The sequence below is a fragment of the Salmo salar genome, chromosome 04, assembly GCF_965601325.2.
Source record: "Salmo salar chromosome 04, fSalSal1, whole genome shotgun sequence".
In the NCBI taxonomy this organism is placed as follows: Eukaryota; Metazoa; Chordata; class Actinopteri; order Salmoniformes; family Salmonidae; genus Salmo; species Salmo salar.
The window spans coordinates 78,049,107-78,073,714 of record NC_138294.1 but is presented as its reverse complement, the minus strand read 5'-3'; the positions used below and the strand labels follow the sequence as shown (position 1 = coordinate 78,073,714).

The following is a 24,608-nucleotide window of genomic DNA, read 5'->3' as shown; positions in this document are numbered from 1 at the left end:
CATCCGCTCTCCTCACCTCCCTCTCAAAATGCATTGGAAGAGAAGGTCCAATTTTCCTCACCTCAGATCTTTTCCTCTAATATAATTTGAGAAGGAGGCAAGGAAAGAGTAAGCAAGGAATTGAAGAAAGCATATTTTAGAAAGAGCCCATCCATGGACCTGTATGAAAACATTTCTAGCTGACAAATCCTTGCATTCTCCGTCCTTGTTTCCACCAGTCCTCTCCTCCCTCTCAAAGTGCATTGGAACAGAGTACCCAAGATCCCTCCCCTTGGGCCTTCTCCTCCAAAGAGCTTTGAGATGAAGGGGAGGAATTGAGTAAACAGGAACAGCAAGGATTTGACAGCCAGTAATGTTTTCAGACACAGCCCATGCATGGTCTTTTGCGTGGTAAACCTTGGTGTGAATCAGGATGGAACACTAACAACACTAATTATGCGTCACAGCTTGAGAGCTTTAAAGAGCTAGAGAGGCAAACACACCCACAGTGACTCACTTTCACTCTCTCTCTCCGTCCAATGAAACACACATTGACAGCCGGTGGTTGAGAGACAAGACCTCTGTGGTCCCCTTAAGGTTCCATGGTCCCAGCTCATTTTATTTACAGACTACATTCATAAATACAGGAGTGGGTAAATCACACCACACAGGTGGTCATGTGCAGAGGAGGGCAGCGTTCCAGGCTACATTGCATACACCTTCCAGATATGACAACGCCAGATTTCCCAGCTAGATAGGTGTTTAACGTATCAGCTAACCACATTATATGATTTAGCAGTCTGATACCCAACTACGTTATGCAGTTAATAACATGGCATGTATCCATTGGTTGATACAATGTAGTCTGTCTGGAACGCAACCTAGACTACAGACACGTTGATGCTGAGTCACAGGTCACATGACGGGACATATCATGCTCACAGTACTCTCTGTCAGGGGGAGGGAAAGGGGGATAACAGGGGGATAAGGCCTTTTTTGGAGGGGGGGGGGGGGTTCTTAGGCTCTGGGTCCCAGTTTTATGTCTACTTTAGCCACCGAAGTGACCACTAGCCCCAACTCAAGCCCCATAGCATATTATCTTGTCTCAGACCCCGCCTGGCTGGGCTCAGGCAATAGCCGAAAGCTTCACAGATCTGGGATCATAGTTTAGAGCTCAGGCTCAGCTCTGTTTGCTTGTTCAGGAGGGTTTATGGCAGATCTGAGGCCTGTGAAGGATGCATTGAAAGCCAAAGAGTCTATGTATGTATGTACAGTTAGGCAGTGCAGTGAGTTAAATTTGCTGTCTTCTGTACTTGCTGCTCTTCAAAACAGACGGCGCTTCTCCTCAAAGGAAACCAGGTGCATATAGAGAGAGACACTAAATTATCTTAACCCCCAACTGCTAAATACGGGTCCTGTGCGGCACTCTAAACGGTGGTCATGACTTTGAGGGAGCCTGTGCGGAAGCGCAGGATCTTCTTCTTGAGCGCGTGGGAGGCCTTGATCTTGACGAAGGCTTTGGGCTGCAGGGGGGCCCCAGCCGGAGCGGTGGCCGTCGGGGGGGAGGAGAGCTGAGGGGGGAGCTGCTGGGGCCACACCAGACCCCCGCTCTCGTCTGAGTCGCTTGACAGCGTGCTGGAGGCCGGCGAGTCTTCACTCAGGCTCGACTCGGACTCGCCCTGCCCCGGGTGGGGGTAGCGCTCCTCGGGCCGACACAGGGCTGCGAGCTCTCGGTCCAGGTAATCCAGATGGGGGTGATGATGCGGGTGTGGGTTGATGTAGGCATAAGGTGGGGGAGGCGGCCGGGGTTTGCGGGTGCGCCTGGAGCCCTGGTCAGCTGGGGGCGGCTGTGGAGGCTGCTCAGCTTCATCCTGGCTGAGCTCAAGGGTGGAGCGCCAGCGGCGGTAGCCTGTGCTGCCCGGCTGGGGCCTCTTCCCCTTGGACTGGCTTCCGCGGCCGCTCCCTGACCCTGATCCTCCCCCGTCTCTCTCCACCGTGTTGTACTTGCGTTCAGGGATGCCCCGTTGCCCATTGAGGCTGTTCTCAGACTGGGACCTGCAGGCTCGTCTTCCAGGCTTCTTGGAACCTACTGGCCGCTCCCGCTCTCTCTCTCTGTCCCTCTCCCTCTCCTTGTCCCTCTCCTTGTCCCTCTCCTTGTCCCTCTCCCTTTCCCTTTCCCTCTCCCTTTCCCTCTCCTCGCTAAAGCGACACTTCTTGGGGGCGGCTTTAGACTTGACTTGCTGCAGCTGCTGTGGGGCCGGCTGCTGTTGAGAACCCCTCTCTGGAGAATAGGCGCCCCGGCTGGGTTTGGGTCCCCCAGGGGCCCCCCTGTGGGAGTGGGAGTGTGCGGAGGCCCTAGCGGTGGGGGCCCGGAGGGGTTGGGCGGGGATGTACTGGGCGTTGACCAGCTGCTCGTCAGGCGAGGGAGGCGAACGGGGCGGGGGAGGGGCCGGGTAGGCGTGGTGGAAGGGATGGGGTGAGTCGGGCTCGTGGCTGCTGGGGTCCTGGGATGGAGGTATGCTGCAGGGGGAGTCCAGGGAGGCAGAGCGGGTGTTGGCCAACGGCTGTCTGGGCCTTGGTTGGGGGTAGTGAGGGTGAGGGTGGTGATGGGGTAGAGGGGAGTCATCAGGGAGCAAGGCAATGCATGCGTACGGCTCCTGGTCCAGGCTGTGGCAGGCCCAGGAAGCAGGGGGACCCTCGGAGGGAGGGGGACCAGCGGCTTGGTGGTGGTGGGGGTGGTGCTCAGGGGTGGAGGCAGCGGCTGGTGGAGGCTGGGGCTCCTTGCGGCAGAGGCTGCTCTGGCGGGCCACGGTGATGGCGGTGCGGGGCTTGCAGGGCCGAGGGGGCAGGGCGCGCCGCTGGATCAGGCTCAGGATATATGTCTCAACACGCTGGGCCTGACGGTAGTCCTCCTCCGTGGGCTCCCCCTCCACATCCAGCCCTCCTCCTGGCCCCGAGCTGTGGTCCCAGGCCCAGGCCTCGTCTTCCCCCTCACCGGCCCCCTCGGCGATGCCTTCCAGGGAGGGGTAGGGGGCCGAGAAGGAGCGGGGGACTGTGTTGCGGAACCCGGATTCTGACTGTCCTTCCCGATTGGCCACGAAGAAATCCCCTGGAAAACAGAACCAATAACACAGTTATAAATCAGACAAAGCAGAGGTCAACCCCACAGACAAGAGAACCCACAGACAAGAGAACCCACAGACAAGAGAACCCACAGACATAGGCTAATGATGCGTCTACAGTGAGATTTTGTCATTCAGATCAACTTTATTATCCCACCAGGGGAAAATGTATTTGGTCATGTGCTTAAAAAGACACAAAAAGACGTACATAAAACATGAAAACACAGAAACTACACAAAATAATTCATTCAAAGTGCTATAGCTACACATTTAAAGTGAAAGTGCAATATGCCGTACACTTGAGGGACCAACACACTATCTATTATACAGCCTAATGGATGTTGGAGTGTGTCAGGACACAAAATGGTGGAACCACGCTCCCACTCATATCAAACCAATAGTTTTTGCTAATTTGGTCTTTGCCTAAGAGAGTGGTTCCCTCATTTTGTGTCCTGACTCCTGACCCACCTAAACCCTCAAAAATGTTCTTGTAATCCTGCAGGTAAACAAATGTTTCTATCCAAAACTGAGACTTTACCTTTATCCCAGATGAAATTAGACCACTGCTCAAATGGTTTATGGCGCTTCTGAAGAAATGCCATCTCTAGTCACTAGCCTGCAGTAGCACTTACAGTATTGTGAGGCATTGCTGACAAACTATCCTTGAAAAGGAGCACGTTATGGGAAATAGGTATACAAACCCACTCAGGTGAATGAGCAAACATACACCAGGCACCATGGACGTAGCTCTAGCTGTACGTACAATACACAGCTGCAGAAACAGCAGACGCTGTTTATTGTGACCAGGCGGTTACAGACACAACACAGGCTCTGTTCCAAAAGGCACCCTATTCCCTACATAGTGCACTACTTTTGACCAGGGTCCTGCACTATATAAGGAACAGGGTGCCATTTGGGGCATAGCCAGTTTTCTGTTGAATCCTTCAGATAGAATGAGCAGCTGAGGTAACAAGAGGTTGACCACCAGAGCTCTACTCTACTGTACATCAAACTGAAGTCTGGCTTGTGTCCCAAATGGCACCCTATTCCCTTTTGAGTGCACTACTTTTGACAAGGGCCCATAGGGTTCTGGTCAAAAGCAGTGCACTATAAAAGGAATAGCGTGCCATTTGGGACACAACTTCTGTTTTCCCTAAACTAAGTCTGCTGCATCCCATAGGGATGCATTCCTTTTAAGAATGTCAGTTTAGCACAGCCATGGCCAGACTGGGTAAGATGCACTCTAACAGTGTCTATGTACAGTATGTGTGTATCATAGAGAGTCTATGTACAGTGGGGGGGAAAAGTATTTGATCCCCTGCTGATTTTGTATGTTTGCCCACTTATAAAGAAATGACCAGTCTATAATTTTAATGGTAGGTTTATTTGAACAGTGAAAGACAGAATAACAACAAAAAAATCCAGAAAAACACATGTCAAAAATGTTATAAAATGATTTGCATTTTAATAAGGGAAATAAGTATTTGACCCCTCTGCAAAACATTACTTAGTACTTGTTGGCAAAACCCTTGTTGGCAATCACAGAGGTCAGACGTTTCTTGTAGTTGGCCACCAGGTTTGCACACATCTCAGGAGGGATTTTGTCCCACTCCTCTTTGCAGATTTTCTCCAAGTCATTAAGGTTTTGAGGCTGACGTTTGGCAACTCGAACCTTCAGCTCCCTCCACAGATTTTCTATGGGATTAAGGTCTGGAGACTGGCTAGGCCACTCCAGGACCTTAATGTGCTTCTTCTTGAGCCACTCCTTTGTTGCCTTGGCCGAGTGTGTTTTGGGTCATTGTCATGCTGGAATACCCATCCACGACCCATTTTCAATGCCCTGGATGAGGGAAGGAGGTTCTCACCCAAGATTTGACGGTACATGGCCCCGTCCATCGTCCTTTTGATGCGGTGAAGTTGTCCTGTCCCCTTAGCAGAAAAACACCCCCAAAGCATAATGTTTCCACCTCCATGTTTGATGGTGGGGATGGTGTTCTTGGGGTCAGAGGCAGCATTCCTCCTCCTCCAAACACGGCGAGTTGAGTTGATGTCAAAGAGCTCCATTTTAGTCTCATCTGACCACAACACTTTCACCAGTTGTCCTCTGAGTCATTCAGATGTTCATTGGCAGACTTGCGTGCGCTGCAGGATTTCAGTCCTTCACGGTGTAGTGTGTTACCAATTGTTTTCTTGGTGACTATGGTCCCAGCTGCCTTGAGATTGTTGACAAGATCCTCCCATGTAGTTCTGGGCTATTCCTCACCATTCTCATGATCATTGCAACTCCACGAGGTGAGATCTTGCATGGAGCCCCAGGCCGAGGGATATTGACAGTTCTTTTGTGTTTCTTCCATTTGCGAATAATCGCACCAAATGTTGTCACCTTCTCACCAAGCTGCTTGGCGATGGTCTTGTAGCCCATTCCAGCCTTGTGTAGGTCTACAATCTTGTCCCTGACATCCTTGGAGAGCTCTTTGGTCTTGGCCATGGTGGAGAGTTTGGAATCTGATTGATTGATTGCTTCTGTGGACAGGTGTCTTCTTTACAGGTAACAAGCTGCGGTTAGGAACACTCCCTTTAAGAGTGTGCTCCTAATCTCAGCTCGTTACCTGTATAAAAGACAATCTCCCCTCTCAATCTTTCTGATTGAGAGGGGGTTAAATACTTATTTCCCTCATTAAAATGCAATTCAATTTATAACATTTTTGACATGTGTTTTTCTGGATATTTTTGTTGTTATTCTGTCTCTCACTGTTCAAATAAACCTACCATTAAAATGATAGACTGATCCTTTCTTTGTCAGTGGGCAAACGTACAAAATCAGCAGGGGATCAAATACTTTTTCCCCCCACTGTATGTGTGGGTGTGTGAGTGTTAATGTTTGAGAGTCTCTCTGCCTGTGTGTTTGTTCAAGCATGTGTGTGTGTGTGTGAGAGAGAGAGAGTCTAAGTGTGTGTGTGTATATGTGTGTGTGTGTGTGTGTGTGTGTGTGAGAGAGAGAGAGAGAGAGTCTGTAAGTGTGTGTGTGTGTGTGTGTGGTGTGTGTGTGTGTGTGTGTGTGTGTGTGTGTGTGTGTGTGTGTGTGTGTGTGAGAGAGAGTCTGTAAGTGTGTGTGTGTGTGTGTGTGTGTGTGTGTGTGTGTGTGTGTGTGTGTGTGTGTGTGTGTGTGTGAGTCTGTAAGTGTGTGTGTGTGAGAGAGTCTGTCAGTGTGTGTGTGTGTGTGTGTGTGTGTGTGTGTGAGATAGTCTGTAAGTGTGTGTGTGTGTGTGTGTGTGTGTGTGTGTGTGTGAGAGAGAGAGAGAGAGAGTCTGTAAGTGTGTGTGTGTGTGTGTGTGTGTGTGTGTGTGTGTGTGTGTGTGAGAGAGAGTCTGTAAGTGTGTGTGTGTGTGTGTGTGTGTGTGTGTGTGTGTGTGTGTGTGTGTGTGTGTGTGTGTGTGTGAGTCTGTAAGTGTGTGTGTGTGAGAGAGTCTGTCAGTGTGTGTGTGTGTGTGTGTGTGTGTGTGTGTGAGATAGTCTGTAAGTGTGTGTGTGTGTGTGTGTGTGTGTGTGTGTGTGTGTGTGTGTGTGTGTGTGTGTGTGTGTGTGTGTGTGTGTGTGTGTGTGTGGAGAGAGTCTGTAAGTGTGTGTGTGTGCACGTGTGCGTCTCTAACATGGTACAGTGGGTCTTTTTCTCTCTCTGACTGAGTCTGTACAGAGCAGCCTTGTCTTAATCCCATGACTATAATCTAGGCCCCTGCATAATCACCACAGGACAGTCCACTGATGCAGTTACACATAAAAACATGAACAACCAGTCTCTCCTTTCACCCCTCCACCAGCACACCCAGTACACTCATTTATCTATGTCACTGGGCACAGGCAGTCCCCTCTTTTACCAGGGGCTCCCAAACTTTTTCACTCAGGCCCCCCTTCCAGCATTGAGGAACTGTTCCCAAGTATTCCTAGGCATAATAGAGAGATGTGATCATATACAAATGTAAGCAAGGTTTGAAATGATTATATTTCAGTCAAATATTATCTGTTTCCAACTCTTGCAGTCAGTTTGCTAATTATTTGTAATTATATTCTGGCCCCCCAACCATCCGCTCAAGAAAGAATTGACCCTCGGCTGAATCTAGTTGATGATACCTGCTCTAAGGTGTGCAATTACTGGTATGACAAGAGGAACTGATGATGTACTACCCAATATCCAAATTGCACCTTGTGCATTCTACTATTCCCACTTTCAAGAGTAAGTTGAAAGCCGGGCTGAGTTCCCTTTTTGGGGGGGAGGGGACCCCCGCGCCCCAGCTGCCGACCCGTCACGCCCCTCCTAGGGGGCATGCCCCACAGTTTGGGAACCACTGCCTTGTACAACACACTGTATGTGTCCACAATGGCACCCTATTCCCTATTTAGTGCACTATGTAGGAAATAGGGTTTCATGTGGGATGCAGACATATCATAAGGGGTTTAATGCCAAGATATGTCCACATCCCATGCCTGGTTTCGTGACCAACCAGGTTATTATCATATATCCAGTACCTGGCTAAATAAAGGTATACATCGGTTGTGTGGATCAAATGAATGGAATATGCACAGCAAATCTGAAAATTACACGATGCTTATCTTTTTTCATTCATTTTAGATAGTGGCATAGCTGGATCTACAAAACAGATGGCCTGGGACATGGATCTATCTCAACAAAAGACCACTTTTTTGTAGTGTAGTGTCCAGAAAATAAAAGCACAACACAATACTATACAAATGAAACACGTTTATTTTAAAGAGCACATCTTCCTAATCTAATAGCTGGAAGCCCTTTACGGCGGGGAACTCAAAAGATAATCCATTAGTATATTTCCTTCACCTTAATGCAATTGGAAAGAAATGAGTTTGTGCTTGTTATTAGTCGTTATGGTTGGGGCTATTTGGGAGCGATGACTGAGTCTCCAGTCACCCAAGTTATAGACTGTTTTCTCTGCTACCGCACAGCAAGCGGTACCGGAGTGCCAAGTCTAGGACCAAAAGGCTCCTCAACAGCTTCTACCCCCAAGCCATAAGACTGCTGAACACATCATAAAAATCGCCACTGCTACTTGCTGTTTGTCTGTTACCTATGCATAGTCACTTCGCCCCCACCTACATGTACAGATTACCTCAACTAGCCTGTACCCCTGCACACTGACTCGGTACCGGGGACCCTTGTTATTGTTATTGTTATTTTGTTACTTTTATTATTACTTTTTATTTTAGTCTACTTGGTAAATATTTTCTTCTTCTTGAACTGCACTGTTGGTTAAGATCTTGTAAGTAAGCATTTCACATTAAAGTCTACACTTGTATTTGGTCAAATTTGATTTGATGGTGTCTGACTCTAATGAGCTTCTGTTGGCGGCTGCTCTGTAGGGGACTTAGTGCATCACTGTTGGCATCTTGCACTGTCTATGTGGACTAATATACAGTACATTTAGTAGGCACGTAGTCTGACCTGGTAAAAAACAGATACCCATGAGTATAAATGGGTATTGCTCTATATTGGATAAATGCATTTCCTGAACAACCGTGACTCACAGATGTAGGATCTTAATTTGAGCCAGTTTGAGCAGGAAAATAATCCTGCAGCAACAGGAAATGTGAATTATTATGTGGATTATAATTAATGGAAATTTTTGTAGGGGTTGATACATTTTTCGTAAGGGAAAATCGAGTTGGAAATTTTGAAGTAAAATTACAAACTTCAGACACACAGAAATGACACGCACACACACAGAAATGACACGCACACACACAGAAATGACACGCACACACACAGAAATGACACGCACACACACAGAAATGACACGCACACACACAGAAATGACACGCACACACAGAAATGACACGCACACACACAGAAATGACACGCACACACACAGAAATTGGATACAAGAAGGTAATAATGACATCAATGGTTCACATAGGCGTGTGTGTAGGCTACATTGACTGTACTGCCACGTGTGTGTGTGTGTGTGTGTGTGTGTGTGTGTGTGTGTGTGTGTGTGTGTGTGTGTGTGTGTGTGTGTGTGTGTGTGTGTGTGTGTGTGCGAGCGTGTGAGAATGTACGACTGTATATATGTGTGTGGTCACTCACCGGCTGATTTGGGCCGGTCGTTGGCATAGTCCATGCGGATGGCTCGGGTAGCGCTGGAGGACAGCTCTCCAAACCCAGAGGAATCAGAGAGACCCAGAGGAGAAAGGACCTCACTCAGCTCATAGAAACCTGCAAACACATGTACTGTATACCATTAACCATTAAGAGACTTACAACAGTGAGTGCATACATTTTCATATTGGTGGCCCCAGCAAGAATCGATTTTATCCAAAGCGACTTACAGTACAGTGAATGCATACAATTTTCGTCAGCCTATTTTGGATCCATGTGGGACATAAACCAACAAAACCTTAGCATTGCTACCATGCCCCTCACATTGACTTGGTACTGGTACCCCCTGTATATATTGACTACCATGCCCCTCACATTGACTTGGTACTGGTACCCCCTGTATATATTGACTACCATGCCCCTCACATTGACTTGGTACTGGTACCCCCTGTATATATTGACTACCATGCCCCTCACATTGACTTGGTACTGGTACCCCCTGTATATATTGACTACCATGCCCCTCACATTGACTTGGTACTGGTACCCCCTGTATATATTGACTACCATGCCCCTCACATTGACTTGGTACTGGTACCCCCTGTATATATTGACTACCATGCCCCTCACATTGACTTGGTACTGGTACCCCCTGTATATATTGACTACCATGCCCCTCACATTGACTTGGTACTGGTACCCCCTGTATATATTGACTACCATGCCCCTCACATTGACTTGGTACTGGTACCCCCTGTATATATTGACTACCATGCCCCTCACATTGACTTGGTACTGGTACCCCCTGTATATATTGACTACCATGCCCCTCACATTGACTTGGTACTGGTACCCCCTGTATATATTGACTACCATGCCCCTCACATTGACTTGGTACTGGTACCCCCTGTATATATTGACTACCATGCCCCTCACATTGACTTGGTACTGGTACCCCCTGTATATATTGACTACCATGCCCCTCACATTGACTTGGTACTGGTACCCCCTGTATATATTGACTACCATGCCCCTCACATTGACTTGGTACTGGTACCCCCTGTATATATTGACTACCATGCCCCTCACATTGACTTGGTACTGGTACCCCCTGTATATATTGACTACCATGCCCCTCACATTGACTTGGTACTGGTACCCCCTGTATATATTGACTACCATGCCCCTCACATTGACTTGGTACTGGTACCCCCTGTATATATTGACTACCATGCCCCTCACATTGACTTGGTACTGGTACCCCCTGTATATATTGACTACCATGCCCCTCACATTGACTTGGTACTGGTACCCCCTGTATATAGCCTTGTTATTTTTTAACTTTAGTTTATTTAGAAAATATTTTCTTAACTCTTATTTTTCTTAAAATTTCATAGTTGTGTTACCGGAGTGCCAAGTCTAGGACAAAAGGCTTCTCAACAGTTTTTACCCCCAGGCCATAAGACTCCTGAACAGGTAATCAAGTGGCTACCCAGACTATTTGCATTGTGTGACCCCCCCCCCCCCCCCCACCCCTCTTTTACGCTGCTGCTACTCTCTGTTTATCATATATGCATAGTCACTTTAACTATACATTCATGTACATACTACCTCAATTGGCCCGACCAACCAGTGCTCCCGCACGTTGGCTAACCGGGCTATCTGCATTGTGTCCCACCACCCACCACCCCCTATTTTACACTACTGCTACTCTCTGTTTATCATATATGCATAGTCACTTTAACCATATCTACATGTACATACTACCTCAATCAGCCTGACTAACTGGTGTCTCATGTAGCCTCGCTACTGTATATAGCCTCGCTACTGTTATAGCCTCGCTACTGTATATAGCCTCGCTACTGTATATAGCCTCGCTACTGTATATAGCCTCACTACTGTTATAGACTCGCTAATGTATATAGCCTCGCTACTGTATATAGCCTCGCTACTGTATATAGCCTCGCTACTGTTATAGCCTCGCTACTGTATATAGCCTCGCTACTGTATATAGCCTCGCTACTGTATATAGCCTCGCTACTGTTTATAGCCTCGCTACTGTTTATAGCCTCGCTACTGTATATAGCCTCGCTACTGTATATAGCCTCGCTACTGTATATAGCCTCGCTACTGTATATAGCCTCGCTACTGTTATAGCCTCGCTACTGTATATAGCCTCGCTACTGTTATAGCCTCGCTACTGTATATAGCCTCGCTACTGTTATAGCCTCGCTACTGTTATAGCCTCGCTACTGTATATAGCCTCACTACTGTTGTAGTCTCACTACTGTTGTAGTCTCCCTACTGTTATAGCCTCGCTACTGTATATAGCCTCGCTACTGTATATAGCCTCGCTACTGTATATAGCCTCGCTACTGTATATAGCCTCGCTACTGTTATAGCCTCGCTACTGTATATAGCCTCACTACTGTTGTAGTCTCACTACTGTTGTAGTCTCCCTACTGTTATAGCCTCGCTACTGTATATAGCCTCGCTACTGTATATAGCCTCGCTACTGTTATAGCCTCGCTACTGTATATAGCCTCGCTACTGTATATAGCCTCGCTACTGTATATAGCCTCGCTACTGTTATAGACTCGCTACTGTATATAGCCTCACTACTGTTATAGCCTCGCTACTGTATATAGCCTCATTACTGTATATAGCCTCATTACTGTATATAGCCTCATTACTGTATATAGCCTCGCTACTGTTATAGCCTCACTACTGTATATAGCCTCACTACTGTATATAGTCTCACTACTGTATATAGTTTCACTACTGTATATAGCCTCACTACTGTATATAGCCTCACTACTGTATATAGCCTCACTACTGTTGTAGCCTCACTACTGTTGTAGCCTCACTACTGTATATAGCCTCGCTACTGTATATAGCCTCACTACTGTTGTAGCCTCACTACTGTTATAGCATCGCTACTGTATATAGCCTCACTACTGTTATAGCCTCACTACTGTTATAGCCTCACTACTGTTGTAGTCTCACTACTGTTGTAGTCTCCCTACTGTTATAGCCTCGCTACTGTATATAGCCTCGCTACTGTATATAGCCTCGCTACTGTATATAGCCTCGCTACTGTTATAGCCTCGCTACTGTTATAGCCTCGCTACTGTATATAGCCTCACTACTGTTGTAGTCTCACTACTGTTGTAGTCTCCCTACTGTTATAGCCTCGCTACTGTATATAGCCTCGCTACTGTATATAGCCTCGCTACTGTATATAGCCTCGCTACTGTTATAGCCTCGCTACTGTATATAGCCTCGCTACTGTATATAGCCTCGCTACTGTATATAGCCTCGCTACTGTTATAGACTCGCTACTGTATATAGCCTCACTACTGTTATAGCCTCGCTACTGTATATAGCCTCATTACTGTATATAGCCTCATTACTGTATATAGCCTCATTACTGTATATAGCCTCGCTACTGTTATAGCCTCACTACTGTATATAGCCTCACTACTGTATATAGTCTCACTACTGTATATAGTTTCACTACTGTATATAGCCTCACTACTGTATATAGCCTCACTACTGTATATAGCCTCACTACTGTTGTAGCCTCACTACTGTTGTAGCCTCACTACTGTATATAGCCTCGCTACTGTATATAGCCTCACTACTGTTGTAGCCTCACTACTGTTATAGCATCGCTACTGTATATAGCCTCACTACTGTTATAGCCTCACTACTGTTATAGCCTCACTACTGTATATAGCCTCACTACTGTATATAGCCTCACTACTGTATATAGCCTCGCTAATGTATATAGCCTCGCTAATGTATATAGCCTCGCTACTGTTATAGCCTCGCTACTGTTATAGCCTCGCTACTGTATATAGACTCACTACTGTATATAGACTCGCTACTGTATATAGCCTCACTACTGTTATAGCCTCACTACTGTTATAGCCTCGCTACTGTTTATAGACTCGCTACTGTATATAGCCTCACTACTGTATATAGCCTCACTACTGTATATAGCCTCACTACTGTTATAGCCTCACTACTGTTATAGCCTCACTACTGTTATAGCCTCACTACTGTTATAGCCTCGCTACTGTTATAGCCTCGCTACTGTTATAGCCTCGCTACTGTTATTTTTTACTGTTGTTTTTATTTCTTTACTTACCTATTGTTCACCTAATACCTTTTTTCACTGTTGGTTAGAGCCTGTAAGTAAGCATTTCACTGTGAGATCTACACCTGTTGTATTCGGCGCACGTGACAAATAAACTTTGATTTGATTTGAGTTGGTTAAGGGCTTATAAGGAAGCATTTCACGGTAAGGTTAGATTTTGATTTGATGCTCTTACCAATTGAGCCACACAGGACCAATACCACTCAAGTCTCAGCCAAATGACCTTTGGGAGTACTGGTATGCAAGTGCAACAGTCTGTGTTTCCTGTGGATGGTTGTTTCTACGTCATTGGGTATGCATACAGTGTCTTGCTTACTTTTCTTATGAACCGGAACACTAACTGATCTGAATAGAAAGAGACTGCCATGTTAACTTATATCCACCTTCACTTGTGTGACTTTGTCAGCCGTAGATGGGTGGGTCCCCCTTATATTATATTGGCCTCTCACTCTAGATTTCATTGTAATCTCTTTAGTGTAATAGTGAGCTTTTCCTTTTTCATTTGTTATGGTCTTTCTCTGCATGCCATCAAGAGTCATTTTAGGTCTGTGCATTTTGTTAAGGTTATGTTACTATGAAATAATAAAAGTATAGTAAGCAAGTAAGTACATTTAGGTTCCGAAAATAACTACAGAAGAGTATCCACTCTTAAAAGACTTACAAAGCATCTCTTTCATTTGACTGTAGCTGAGGAACATTCAGTTATGAAGAGAGGACTGGTAGCACAGCATTACTAGCCTAGCTTGGAATGTAGGAGAGTCTAGTGTTGTTCCAGTTCATTTTGTCTTTTTCTAAGGGAGATATACAGTGTTGTTTTTCACATTGAAAGCGAATGGCACATTAGTCATTTAGTCATTCCTAAAGGCATTTGATGCCTCTCAAGGTTTCCTTTTCTTAACCTGTGAAGGTTTCTCAAAGCATTTTTTCAACATGCCACCCTCAATCTCCAAATAGCCAGCCATCTGTGTATATTTTGAGGTAAATGGCACAACATTAGCCATGGATTTAAAACTCCTGCCATCTTCGGGGAGCCGAAAGTACATTTTCATTGGACGGCTCACAATTCTCCAAGCCAAGTAGTTTTCAACTCCTAGCAAAAATTCTCCTCTGAAAATGGAATGCATTTATCAATTTAATGTGGGCTTTGGAAACATTTCCTGCACTGATTCATAAAGCACATGACCTACGCAGCCCTCGACAAATCCCTCTATATCAGATACGACTTTGGCTCTCTCTCCAAAAAGACTAGCATGAAATATACAGTACAATATAGTAAGAATGTGGTGAGATAGGGGTGAGATAGCTAAACAGATGTAGGATCTTTATTTGAGCCAGTTTGATACAGCAGGAAAATAATACTGCAGCAACAGGAAATATTAATGATTATGGGGATTATAATTCAGACATTTTTGTAGGGGTTGATACATTTTTCGTTAGGGCAAATTAAGTCTGAAATTTCAATGCAGAAATGACAAACTTTTGAAGCCTTTTTGAAACTCAAATACACTACAAGTTTGCATTTCCTTCTGTCCAGGAAAATTATCTGCAACAAAAGAGTGATCAAATTAAGATCCTACATCTGTACGGAGCAGTAATGGGCCTACTGTGGGGTCATTTAAGTTAACCATTCTAAAATGGCGCCGACGCGTCTGCCTGCAATTTTTCCTGCCAGGCTACCAAACCACCTCATATAATGATGTCAGCCTCTGAGCCAAGGAGAGAAACTAAATGGGCCTCGGTGACGACTCTCTCTGATGGAACTACAGCATAAAGGCCTGGAACTAGAGCAGGCTCAAGCCCTTGACTTGAGTCCAGAGTTGAGTCACGGTTCCCTAGGATGAGGTCTAAAAATATTATAAACTATATTTTGGCATGTAGAACGCTAGCTGATAAGGCTAGCTGCTAGTACAGTGGCTATCTAGCATGTTGAATTATGCAAGGGAGAAAGGCTTTATGAGAGTCAGTCGAGTCACGAGTCATGAATATCGTGACTAGAGTCCGAGACTCAGGTAGTACAATACTGCTTTCTCCAACACCAAACAGTCATACTACCGACTATAGCTATGCTGTGTTTAGCAGTAATATGATAGATTGAACCAATGGCTTAATGGTAAGGTTGCAAAATTCTGGTAACTCCCCCTCCCCCAAAACATGTTCTCCAGAAATTGCAGATGGAGGATTCCCATATTTACTGCTTATTGCCAGCTGATTCCAGGAATCTTCCAACCGGAATATCTGGAAAACCTGGGAATTTTGCAACCCTCCCTACTTAAGGGTCCAATTTGTGCAGTGGTGTGTTACCTGAGCGGGGCCGACTGTCCATCAGCTCAGCAGTGGCCTCCAGCACAGTATCCTCTGTATCCATCCTCAGCTCCCCAACCTGCTGCTCTACAGATGCCATCAGACCACATGGAGTACACTGTAGACTGCTCTGGAACACAATGAGAGACATAGAATCAGGGTTAAAGACCGTATTTGCACACACACACACACACACACACACACACACACACACATAGCGCACACACACACACACACACACACACCATTGCCAAATCTCAAATGGCTAGTGAAGGATAGGAACAGCATCGGCTTTGGAGGAGGTTAAAGCTGTCAAAACAACAGCCCTCAGCGGACATGAAGAACCCAATATTTTACAGACAGAAGGAGAGAGAGAGAGAGAGAGAGGAGAGAGAGAGAGAGAGAGAGAGAGAGAGAGGAGAGAGAGAGAGAGAGAGAGAGAGAGAGAGAGAGCGACAAAGAGCGAGAGAGAGAAAGGGGGAGATAAAAGGGTGACAGAGAGTGAGAGATGAAAAATAAGAGACAGCGGTGGCACCTTAATTGGGGAGGACGAGCTTATAGTAATGTCTGGAACGGAATTAACGGAATGGTATTGAACAAATTATACACATGGTGTCCATGTGTTTGATACCATTCCAGCCATTATTATGAGACATTCTCCCCTCAGCAGCCTCCTGTGCTATAGAGGTGTACAGAGTTACACACACACACTCTGCTGGCTTATAACATTGGGTGTGGTTCGACTAGCTGAGAAGGCAGAAAAGCCTGCTGGTCATGTGGTATTGAAGGTTCCATACAGTAATTCAGAGGAGAGAGGAGGACTCTGGGAATAACGCTGAGACGTCTGTGTGTGTGGGCACACAAGCTGACACTGACAAAGCACACCTGCACACACACAAATTGTACACTTCGAATGAAAACTCACACACACTGAAAACCCACAAACTGATTGAAAAACTCAACCATATTTTGACTCCCCCACCCAAAAACACACACACACACACACACACACACACACACACACACACACACACACACACCACACACACACACACACACACACACACACACACACACACACACACACACACACACACACACACACCACACACACACACACACGTTAGACTCGCTGGGGGAGCCTGCTGTGAAACTGAAGTTAAACATCTGATGGAAGGGGGGGGGGGGTTTCCACAGTGCAGCTAAGAACAAACTAACTCCCTAACAACCCATAGCCTTACTCAATGGGCCTCCCTGTGTAAATCAGGGCTTCTCACCCAGTAAAAAATACCATATAAAGGCAGGGAAGCTATGGGTTAAAAACACAGACATGCTGACCTGTCCATGAAAACATGGTGAACTTACTGGAAAGAGGGGGAAGGAGAAAGGGGGGAAGATGGGAAGAGTTGGGGAGAGAGAGACAGAGAGAGAGAGGAGAAAGAGAGAGATAACAAGGAGAGAAAAGGAAAAGATTTCTGTCTTACTCAACCATCGTTGTTTTATGTTTGCTTTGACAATGTAAGCAGAGGTGTAAAGTTCTTCAGTAAACATACTTTAACGTACTACTTAAGTCGTTTTTTGGGGTATCTGTACTTTACTTTTTATATTTTTGAATACTTTTACTTCCCTACATTCCTGAGAGGGCTCCCGAGTGGTGCAGCGGTGTAAGGCACTGCATCTCAGTGCTAGAGGCGTCACTACAGACCCTGGTTCAGTTCCAGACTGTATCACAACCGGCCGTGATTGGAAGTCCCATAGGGTGGCGCACAATTGTCCCAGTGTCGTCTCGGTTAGGGTTTGGCCGGGGTAGGCCGTCATTGTAAATAAGAATTTGTTCTTAACTGACATGCCTAGTTAAAGAAATATTAAATAAATAAACATTCTTTAAGAAAATATTGTACTTTTTACTCCATACATTTCCTTGACACCCAAAAGTAATAGTTACATTTTGAATGCCTAGCAGGACAGGAAAATGGTCCAATTCACACACTTACTAAGAGAACATCCCTGGTCTTCTCTACTGCCTCTGATCTGGTGGAGTCACTAAACACACAGGCTTCGTTTGTAAATAATGTCTGAGTGTTGGAAAGTGCCCCTGGCTATCCATAAATAAATCAACAACAGGAAAATGGTGCCGCCTGGTTTGCTTAATATAAGGAATTTGAAATGATTTATACTTTTACTTTTGATACTTAAGTATATTTTAAACCAAATACTTTTGACTTTTGCTCAAGTAGTATTTTACATGCGTGACTTTCACTTTTACTTGAGTCATTTTCTATTAAAGAATCTTTACTTTTATGAAAATTGGGTACTTTTACCACCACTGAATGTAAGTGCTCTTACTTTCCATATCAATATGTTTAAAAACAATTGAATTGAAAGAAAGAGAGGGAGAGATCCAGACAGCATGAAAGAGGGGGAAAATGAGAGAGGAACAGCGTACACAATCACCACTAGTCCCTGCGTCCCTGCATCTTGTCATCACGAATGAGTCTTTTTCCGTTCAGTCTGTGAGTGTCAATCACCCTGACAAAACGCCAGCTCGAAAACAGACACTCTCTTTCTATTGCCCTAGTCGCCTCTCCCTTCCCCCTCCCTCTCCCCCTTCCAGTGGTCCATAGTTGAGCGACCCGTCGGTCAGGGAGCAGGCCCGTCACTCAGGCCAGGGGCAGGGTCAGTCCAACACCCTCAGGGAAGAGGGGGAGGGAACAGGGGATGTAAACATACCACCCTGGGCTGTCAGTCTCTCACCCCCCCCCCCCCCCCATCTCTCTCTCTAGTAAGACTGAGTCAGGCTTTGTGCTCTCAGGAACTTTAACTGCTGAGGTGGAGGGGGAGGAGGGGAATTAGGGAAGAGTGGGAGGAGGAGGGGAATGAGGCGGAGGGGAGAGAAGACGGGGGGGTAAAGATGTTAGAGAGGGGGATGAATACATTCACTAATTTGAGGGTTATCAGGGTAGTAGTACGACAGGTAGTGCTGAGCTGGAACAAAAGCCTGCTAGGATAGGGGGACTAAAGTTTGGTGACCCTTCCCTACGGTGATTTCTCCATGCCTCCTGAATGGACTGGAATGGAAGTGGAGTTGACTGGTGTACTTGGAGTGGCAATCCCATAATACAGAAGATATAGGGCCAGAGCCTTTGTAGTTTGATATAGGGTTAACAGTGATTTGATCTCAGGGATTATACACACAGTGGCTGTGTGTGTGTGTGTGTGTGTGTGTGTGTGTGTGTGTGTGTGTGTGTGTGTGTGTGTGTGTGTGTGTGTGTGTGTGTGTGTGCAGAGGAAACGTGCTCATTGAGCCGGTGTTGTCTCACTTGAGTGGCTCCTAAACCCACACACAGGTCCTTTCGTCCAGCGCATGCATGACATTAGCCCAGTTCATTTGCACAGACATAGACACAAACAAGCTATAGAATAAGCCCAAGCCATGCTCACCCTGTGCATGTCTAAAGCTTGTTACATAATGGCACAATAAGAGGATGACTTCTTCATTCATTTGATTATGCTAGTCTGGTAAGGTTCAAGGCCACGTGTCATGTTGGCATCACTGTTAGTAAAGACATGATACAAGAGTTCAGTTTTCAAAGTAAACAAGCGGATACAAGAGGGCAGCCCGACCGAGAGCACAAACCCTTTACTAATTTCCAATGTTGTTGAAGTAAAGTTTGGATGTAACTCAGTTAATCTTAAGTGTATCCCATGTTTTTTGTATGTCGTACAGTATATATAAGCACACAGTATAACTCCAAATCATGTGAACCACTAAAACGTATTAAACAGAAATTGCCTTGAGTTACACCCTTAACTTCAGTAAAGCATTACTCCAAGTCCCTCTCTCCCCTACACTTCATCTCCCTAAGTGATTATTTTCTCTCTAAATGATTCAAGCCATCTTTAAAAAGTCATTAAATATGACTTAAACTCCTGACTCATTTATGAGCTGCTCTGAAGTTACTTCCCATGACACTGCAGTGATTATTCGCCCTAAAGCCGACACCGCGACGGCTCTCAAGGAACTACAGCGGACTTTGTGCAAACTGGAAACCGCATATCCTGAGGCTGCATTTATTGTAGCTGAGTACTTTAATAAAGCAATTCTGAAAACGCTACCAAAGTTATCAACACATCGGCTGCGCTACTCGCTCATCGAGAACTCTTGACCACTGCTATTCCCCCTTCCAGCACGGCTACAAAACCTTCCCACGCACTCCCTTCGACAAATCAGATCAAGGCTCAGGTAGCTTAGCGGTGAAGGGCGTTGGTTCGAAATCTGCCATTCTGCCCTTGAGCAAAGATGTTAACCCCCAACAACACCTGCACCCCGGGCTCCGATGACGTGGACATCAATGAAGGCAGCCCCCCGTACCTCTCTGATTCAGACACATTTCTGTTGAATGCATTCAGTTGTACAACTGACTAGGTATCCCCTTTTCCCTGTCCCTTTCCCCATTCTGCACCTCCATTCCTATAGGCAGAAACCTAAACAGGAAGTTCCTGTGGTAAGGACTGTTCAATATTGGTCTGACCAATCAGAATCTATGCTTCAAGTTTTGATCACGTGGACTGGGATATGTTCCGGGTTGCCTCTGAGAATAACATTGACGTATACACTGACTCAGTTCATCAGGAAGTGCATAGAGGATGTTATTCCTACTGTGACGATTAGAATTTACCCAAACCAAAAACGTGGATAGATGACAGCTTTCGAGCAAAACTGAAAGCGCAAAACCACTGCATTTAACCACGGCAAGGTGACTGAGAACATGGGCGAGTAATAATAGTCCAGCTATGCCTTTAGGTGTGTTAACCCTCGCAAGGCTGCGGGCACAGATGGCATCCCATTGCCGGGTCCTCAGAGCATGTGCAGACAAACTGGCTGGAGTTTATGAACATATTTAATCTCTCCCTATCCCAGTCTGTTGTCCCCACTTGCTTCAAGATGTCCACCATTGTTCCTGTACACAATAATAATTATTTTTTAAATTTTAATTTCACCTTTATTTAACCAGGTAGGCTAGTTGAGAACAAGTTCTCATTTGCAACTGCGACCTGGCCAAGATAAAGCATAGCAATTCGACACATACAACAACACAGAGTTACACATGGAATAAACAAAACATACAGTCAATAATACTGTAGAACAAAAGAAAACAAAAAGTCTATATACAGTGAGTGCAAATGAGGTAAGTTAAGGCAATAAATAGGCCATGGTGGCGAAGTAATTACAATATAGCAATTAAACACCGGAATGGTAGATGTGCAGTAGATGAATGTGCATGTAGAGATACTGGGGTGCAAAGGAGCAAGAAAATAAATAAATACAGTATGGGGATGAGGTAGGTAGATAGATGGGCTGTTTACAGATGGGCTATGTACAGGTGCAGTGATCTGTGAGCTGCTCTGACAGCTGGTGCTTAAAGCTAGTGAGGGAGATATGAGTCTCCAGCTTCAGAGATTTTTGCAGTTCGTTCCGGTAATTGGCAGCAGAGAACTGGAAGGAAAGACGACCAAAAGAGGATCTGGCTTTGGGGGTAACCAGTGAGATATACCTGCTGAAACGCATGCTACGAGTGGGTGCTGCTATGGTGACCAGTGAGCTGAGATAAGGCGGGGCTTTACCTAGTAGAGACTTGTAGATAACCTGTAGCCAGTGGGTTTGGTGACGAGTATGAAGCGAGGGCCAACCAACGAGAGCGTACAGGTCGCAATGGTGGGTAGTGTATGGGGCTTTGGTGACAAAACGGATGGCACTGTGATAGACTGCATCCAGTTTGTTGAGTAGAGTGTTGGAGGCTATTTTATAGATGACATCACCGAAGTCGAGGATCGGTAGGATGGTCAGTTTTACGAGGGTATGTTTGGCAGCATGAGTGAAGGATGCTTTGTTGCGATATAGGAAGCCGATTCTAGATTTAATTTGGCATTGGAGATGCTTAATGTGAGTCTGGAAGGAGAGTTTACAGCCTAACCAGACACCCAGGTATTTGTAGTTGTCCATGTATTCTAAGTCAGAGCCATCCAGATTAGTGATGCTGGACAGGCGAGCAGGTGCGGGCAGTGATCGATTGAATAGCATGCATTTAGTTTTACTTGCGTTTAAGAGCAGTTGGAGGCCACGGAAGGAGAGTTGTATGGCATTGAAGCTCAATTGATTGTCACCCCCTTTTAAGAGGGGGATGACCGCGGCAGCTTTCCAATCTTTGGGAATCTCAGACGATACGAAAGACAGGTTGAACAGGCTAGTAATAGGGGTTGCAACAATTTCGGCAGATCATTTTAGAAAGAGAGGGTCCAGATTGTCTAGCCCGGCTGATTTGTAGGGGTCCAGATTTTGCAGCTCTTTCAGGACATCTGTCACGCCCTGACCTGAGAGAGACGGTTTGTTTCTAAGTGGTTAGGTCAGGGTGTGGGGTGGGCATTCTATGGTGTCTATTTTTTTGTTTTGAGCCGAGTATGGTTCCTAATCAGAGGCAGCTGTCTATCGTTGTCTCTGATTAGGAATCATACTTAGGCAGCCTTTCCCCACTTGTAGTTGTGGGATCTTATTTTTGTACTGCTTGTTAAGCCTGCAAGACGTGACGGTCGTTATCATTGTTTCTTATTTTGTTTGAAGTGTTCTGATTTAAAATAAATACAACGATGAACACTTACCACGCTGCGCTTTGGTCCCCTCCTTTTGACGATCATGACAACATCAGCTATCTGGATTTGGGTGAAGGAGAAATGGTGGGGGCATTGGCGGGTTGCTGTGAAGGGTGCCGGGCAGTTGACCGGGGTAGGGGTAGCCAGGTGGAAAGCATGGCCAGCCGTAGAGAAATGCTAATTGAAATTCTCAATTATAGTGGATTTATCGGTGGTAACAGTGTTTTCTAGCCTCAGAGCAGTGGGCAGCTGGGAGGAGGTGCTCTTATTCTCCATGGACTTTACAGTGTCCCAGAACTTTTTTGAGTTAGTATTACAGGATGCAAATTTCTGTTTGAAAAAGCTAGCCTTAGCTTTTGTAACTGCCTGTGTATATTTGTTCCTAACTTCCCTGAAAAGTTGCATATCGCGGGGTCTATTCGATGCTAATGCAGAACGCCGCAGGATGTTTTTGTGCTGGTCAAGGGCAGACAGGTCTGGAGTGAACCAAGGACTATATGTATTCCTAGTTCTACATTTTTTGAGTGGGGCATGCTTATTTAAGATGGTGAGGAAGGCACTTTTAAAGAATAGCCAGGCATCATCTACTGATGAGGTCAATGTCATTCCAGGTCGATTAGAAAGGCCTGCTCGCAGTAGTGTTTTAGGGAGCGTTTGACAGTGATGAGGGGTGGTCGTTTGGTCGCAGACCCATTACGGATGCAGGCAATGAGGCAGTGATTGCTGAGATCTTGATTGAAAACAGCAGAGGTGTCTTTGGAGGGCGAGTTAGTTAGGATGACATCTATGAGGGTGCCCGTGTTTACGGATTTGGGGTTGTACCTGGTAGGTTCATTGATAATTTGTGTGAGATTGAGGGCATCAAGCTTAGATTGTAAGATGGCCGGGGTGTTAAGCATGTCCCAGTTTAGGTCACCTAGTAGCACGAGCTCAGAAGATAGATGGGGGCAATCAATTCACATATGGTATCGAGGGCATAGCTGGGGGCAGAGGGAGGTCTATAGCAAGCAGCAACAGTGAGAGACTTGTTTCTGGAAAGGTGCATTTTTAGAAGTAGAAGCTCGAATTGTTTCGGTACAGACTTGGATAGTAATACAGAACTCTGCAGACTATCTTTGCACTAGATTGCAACACCGCCCCCTCTGGCAGTTCTATCTTGGCGGAAAATGTTATAGTTAGAGATGGAGATTTCAGGGTTTTTGGTGGTTTTCGTAAGCCAGGATTCAGACACGGCTAAGACATCGAGGTTGGCAGAGTGTGCTAAAGCAGTGAGTAAAACAAACTTAGGGAGTAGGCTTCTAATGTTAACATGCATGAAACCAAGGCTTTTACGGTTACAGAAGTCAACAAATGAGAGCACCTGGGGAGTGGGAGTGGAGCTAGGCACTGCAGGACCTGGATTAACCTCCACATCACCAGAGGAACAGAGGAGAAGTAGGATAAGGGTACGGCTAAAGGCTATACGAACTGGCCGTCTAGCACGTTCGGAACAGAGAGTAAAGGGAGCAGGTTTCTGGGCACGATAGCGTAGATTCAAGGCATAGTGTACAGACAAAGGAAGGTAGGATGTGAGTACATTGGAGGTAAACCTAGGCATTGAGTAATGATGAGAAAGATATAGTCTCTAGAGACGTTTAAACCAGGTGATGTCATCGCATATGTAGGAGGTGGAACAACATGGTTGGTTAAGGCATATTGAGCAGGGCTAGAGGCTCTACAGTGAAATAAAACAGTAATCACTAACCAGGACAGTAATGGACGAGGCATATTGATATTAGAGAGAGGCAAGTGAACATATGGGTCCAGTGAGTGTTTGGGCTGACTGGGGACACGGCGATTCAGACAGTTAGCAGGCCAATGCTAACAAGCTACCACTTAGTAGGCCGGGGCTAAACAAGCTAGCAGTTAGCAGACCGGGTTAGCAAGCAAGCAGTTGGCAGACCGGGGCTAGCAGTTAGCAGACCGGGGCAAGCAAGCTAGCAGTTAGCAGACCGGGGCAAGCAAGCTAGCAGTTAACAGACCGGGGCTAGCAAGTTAGCCTTTGGGGGATGTCATGATGGAGGTAAGTCTGTTTTTGCCTCTTCGTGCGGTGACGTCGATAGACCAGTCGTGGAATTAGTAGGGTTCCAAGTAGCTCTAGGTAGCTAGCAGGCCGCGGTTAGCAGAATGGGCCTTCAGCGGGGGTTGCGCCTGAGGGGCCTGTTGGAATCTTCGGGCAGATTATGTCGGTATTCCAGTCATAGAGGATCGGCGGGGTTCCGTGCCCCGTACC

General features: G+C 46.0%; 1 protein-coding gene across 1 annotated transcript in view; it reads right to left on the bottom strand.

Annotated features, from left to right (window-relative positions):
• Positions 1 to 539: 539 nt before the first annotated feature.
• LOC106603793 (dapper homolog 3) overlaps positions 540 to 24,608 on the bottom strand; it is a 46,151-nt gene continuing 22,082 nt past the window's right edge. Inside the window, exons 2-4 of the mRNA XM_014197901.3 lie at positions 15,689 to 15,818; positions 9,214 to 9,342; positions 540 to 3,088 (exon numbers count right to left, since the gene is read on the bottom strand). Coding sequence (XP_014053376.3) covers positions 1,407 to 3,088; positions 9,214 to 9,342; positions 15,689 to 15,818 — 1,941 coding nt within the window. The 3' untranslated portion in view covers positions 540 to 1,406. The remainder of the gene's footprint in view (positions 3,089 to 9,213; positions 9,343 to 15,688; positions 15,819 to 24,608) is intronic.